At 37.0% G+C, this 1,893-nt stretch overlaps 1 protein-coding gene across 1 annotated transcript; it reads left to right on the top strand.

Moving 5' to 3' along the window:
- Positions 1–242: 242 nt before the first annotated feature.
- On the top strand, positions 243–1,186 carry LOC105899821 (olfactory receptor 10J5-like). Its single transcript, XM_012827039.2, has one exon. It carries the CDS (start codon positions 248–250, stop codon positions 1,184–1,186), a length of 939 nt encoding a protein of 312 aa, XP_012682493.2. The 5' UTR covers positions 243–247.
- The last annotated feature ends 707 nt before the right edge of the window (positions 1,187–1,893 follow it).

The following is a 1,893-nucleotide window of genomic DNA, read 5'->3' as shown; positions in this document are numbered from 1 at the left end:
AATATGCTTTGCATTTTTGTATACCAACTGTGACTACTACTTCAGTATCACCTCTGGTGTAAATAGGAGGGGTTACCTGTTGTGTACACCATCTTACCAGCTACTCCCTAATGCTCCCAAGGAAGAGGGGTTATAAAATACAACACAGAGGTCAGTAAAAATAGACAGCAACGACAACCACAAAAGTTAAGGTGAATTGCTGTCTTACCTGGTGAACCTTCAATCAATGCCTGCATCACTTACAAGAATGATGGAAAATGAAACCCTCTCATCCTATTTTTACTTTACTTCATTCAACAGTCAAGGATTGACTAGATATGTATTTTTCAGCCTGGGACTCATGTTGTATGTATCCATAGTATTTTTTAATTCATTTATCATTGCAGCCATTATTCTGGACACCTCTCTGCATAAGCCTATGTATATACTTATTTCTTGTCTGTCAGCCAATGCTCTCTATGGCTCCTTTGGTCTTTTCCCTCGGCTGTTGTTAGACCTGCATTCGGACATTCATACAATATCGCATTCTGCATGTTTCATCCAGATTTTTATAATTTACACTTATGCATCTTATGAATTTACTCTCCTCACTGCAATGGCCTATGATAGGTACATAGCTATATGTCAACCACTGCAGTATCACAGCATTATGACTGTAAAATGGATTGCTCTCATAATAGCTGGTGTTTGGATATATCCAATGTTCACAATTGGTGTAGGTTTATTTTTGACTGTCAGACTACCTTTATGTGGTAACAATATAGTGAAATTGTATTGCAGCAACTGGGCAATTGTTCATCTGTCTTGTGTAAGCACCACAGTTAACAATCTGTATGGATTTTTTGTTGCTGTAACAACAATTTTCATTCCATTTGCATTCATTTTGTATACATATCTACACATTCTAATCATTTGTCAAAGAAGCTCTTCAGCTGTTTATAAACAAAAAGCTTTACATACATGCTTGCCTCATATTGTTAGTTTTGTGAACTACTCAATTGCTTTCTTTTGTGAAATCACTTTTAGTCGTTACCAACCAGGGGAACTACCTGAAATAGTAGTTGTAATTCTGTCCCTTGAATTTCTCATTATTCCCCCCCTGTTAAACCCCCTGGTTTATGGTCTTAATTTTCCTGAAATACGTAGGAAAATGTGTCATGTTGCATGTGAGAGGACAGAGGCTTAGACATAGACTTGTGCTGATATTCAGATTTTTTGTATATGCTGTCATGCATTTTTCCTCCACACCTGGATGTCTTTATTTCTTTAAGTTGCAGTGTAACTGGGCAACCAAAATTGTGTTTCTTTGCAAAATATTGTATTAAAACAAACAACCACAGACAAAAGCTGCATTGTTTAATAAATGACTTCACATGACAGACTTGCTGTTCTGTTGCGAATCAGGGCAACACTCTAAAATTGTTGTAATGTGAGTAATCCAATCTGTGCTCTTTGTGCTTGTAAGCAAGAATAAGGAACAGCTATATCAGTAATTATATCCTTGCATTTGTGTTAGCCATGTGTGACCTGGATTTCTAGTGAATACTTCCTGACTATACTATTTGGGGCACTACCCAAGAGCTGAGACACAGACCCAAAGGAAATGCATATACGCTGTGCTTTAACCTCAAATAAAGGGAACAGAGACATGAATACAAGTGCACAAACTTTTATTAAATCAAATTCATATCAAATAGCCTGCAAAACTACTAGTAAACTGTGAAGGAGACAATAATAAATAGTACAGAACCACAGTAAAGAGTACATGTCACCCCTCCAATGTCAAAATATAAGTGTACTGCAAGTCCTCAACACCACTCATACTGAAGGAAAAGGAGAGCAACTGTGCCACCCTTGAACACTGCCGATCAGCAAAGTCAAAAGTAAAAAAAA

Source organism: Clupea harengus, chromosome 9 (genome assembly GCF_900700415.2).
Source record: "Clupea harengus chromosome 9, Ch_v2.0.2, whole genome shotgun sequence".
In the NCBI taxonomy this organism is placed as follows: Eukaryota; Metazoa; Chordata; class Actinopteri; order Clupeiformes; family Clupeidae; genus Clupea; species Clupea harengus.
This window is presented reverse-complemented; position numbering and strand designations above follow the sequence as displayed.

What these genes read in the sequence shown, in the direction of transcription:
- LOC105899821 (XM_012827039.2), top strand. Translation starts at nt 248, where the DNA reads ATGATGGAAAATGAAACCCTCTCATCCTATTTTTACTTTACTTCATTC.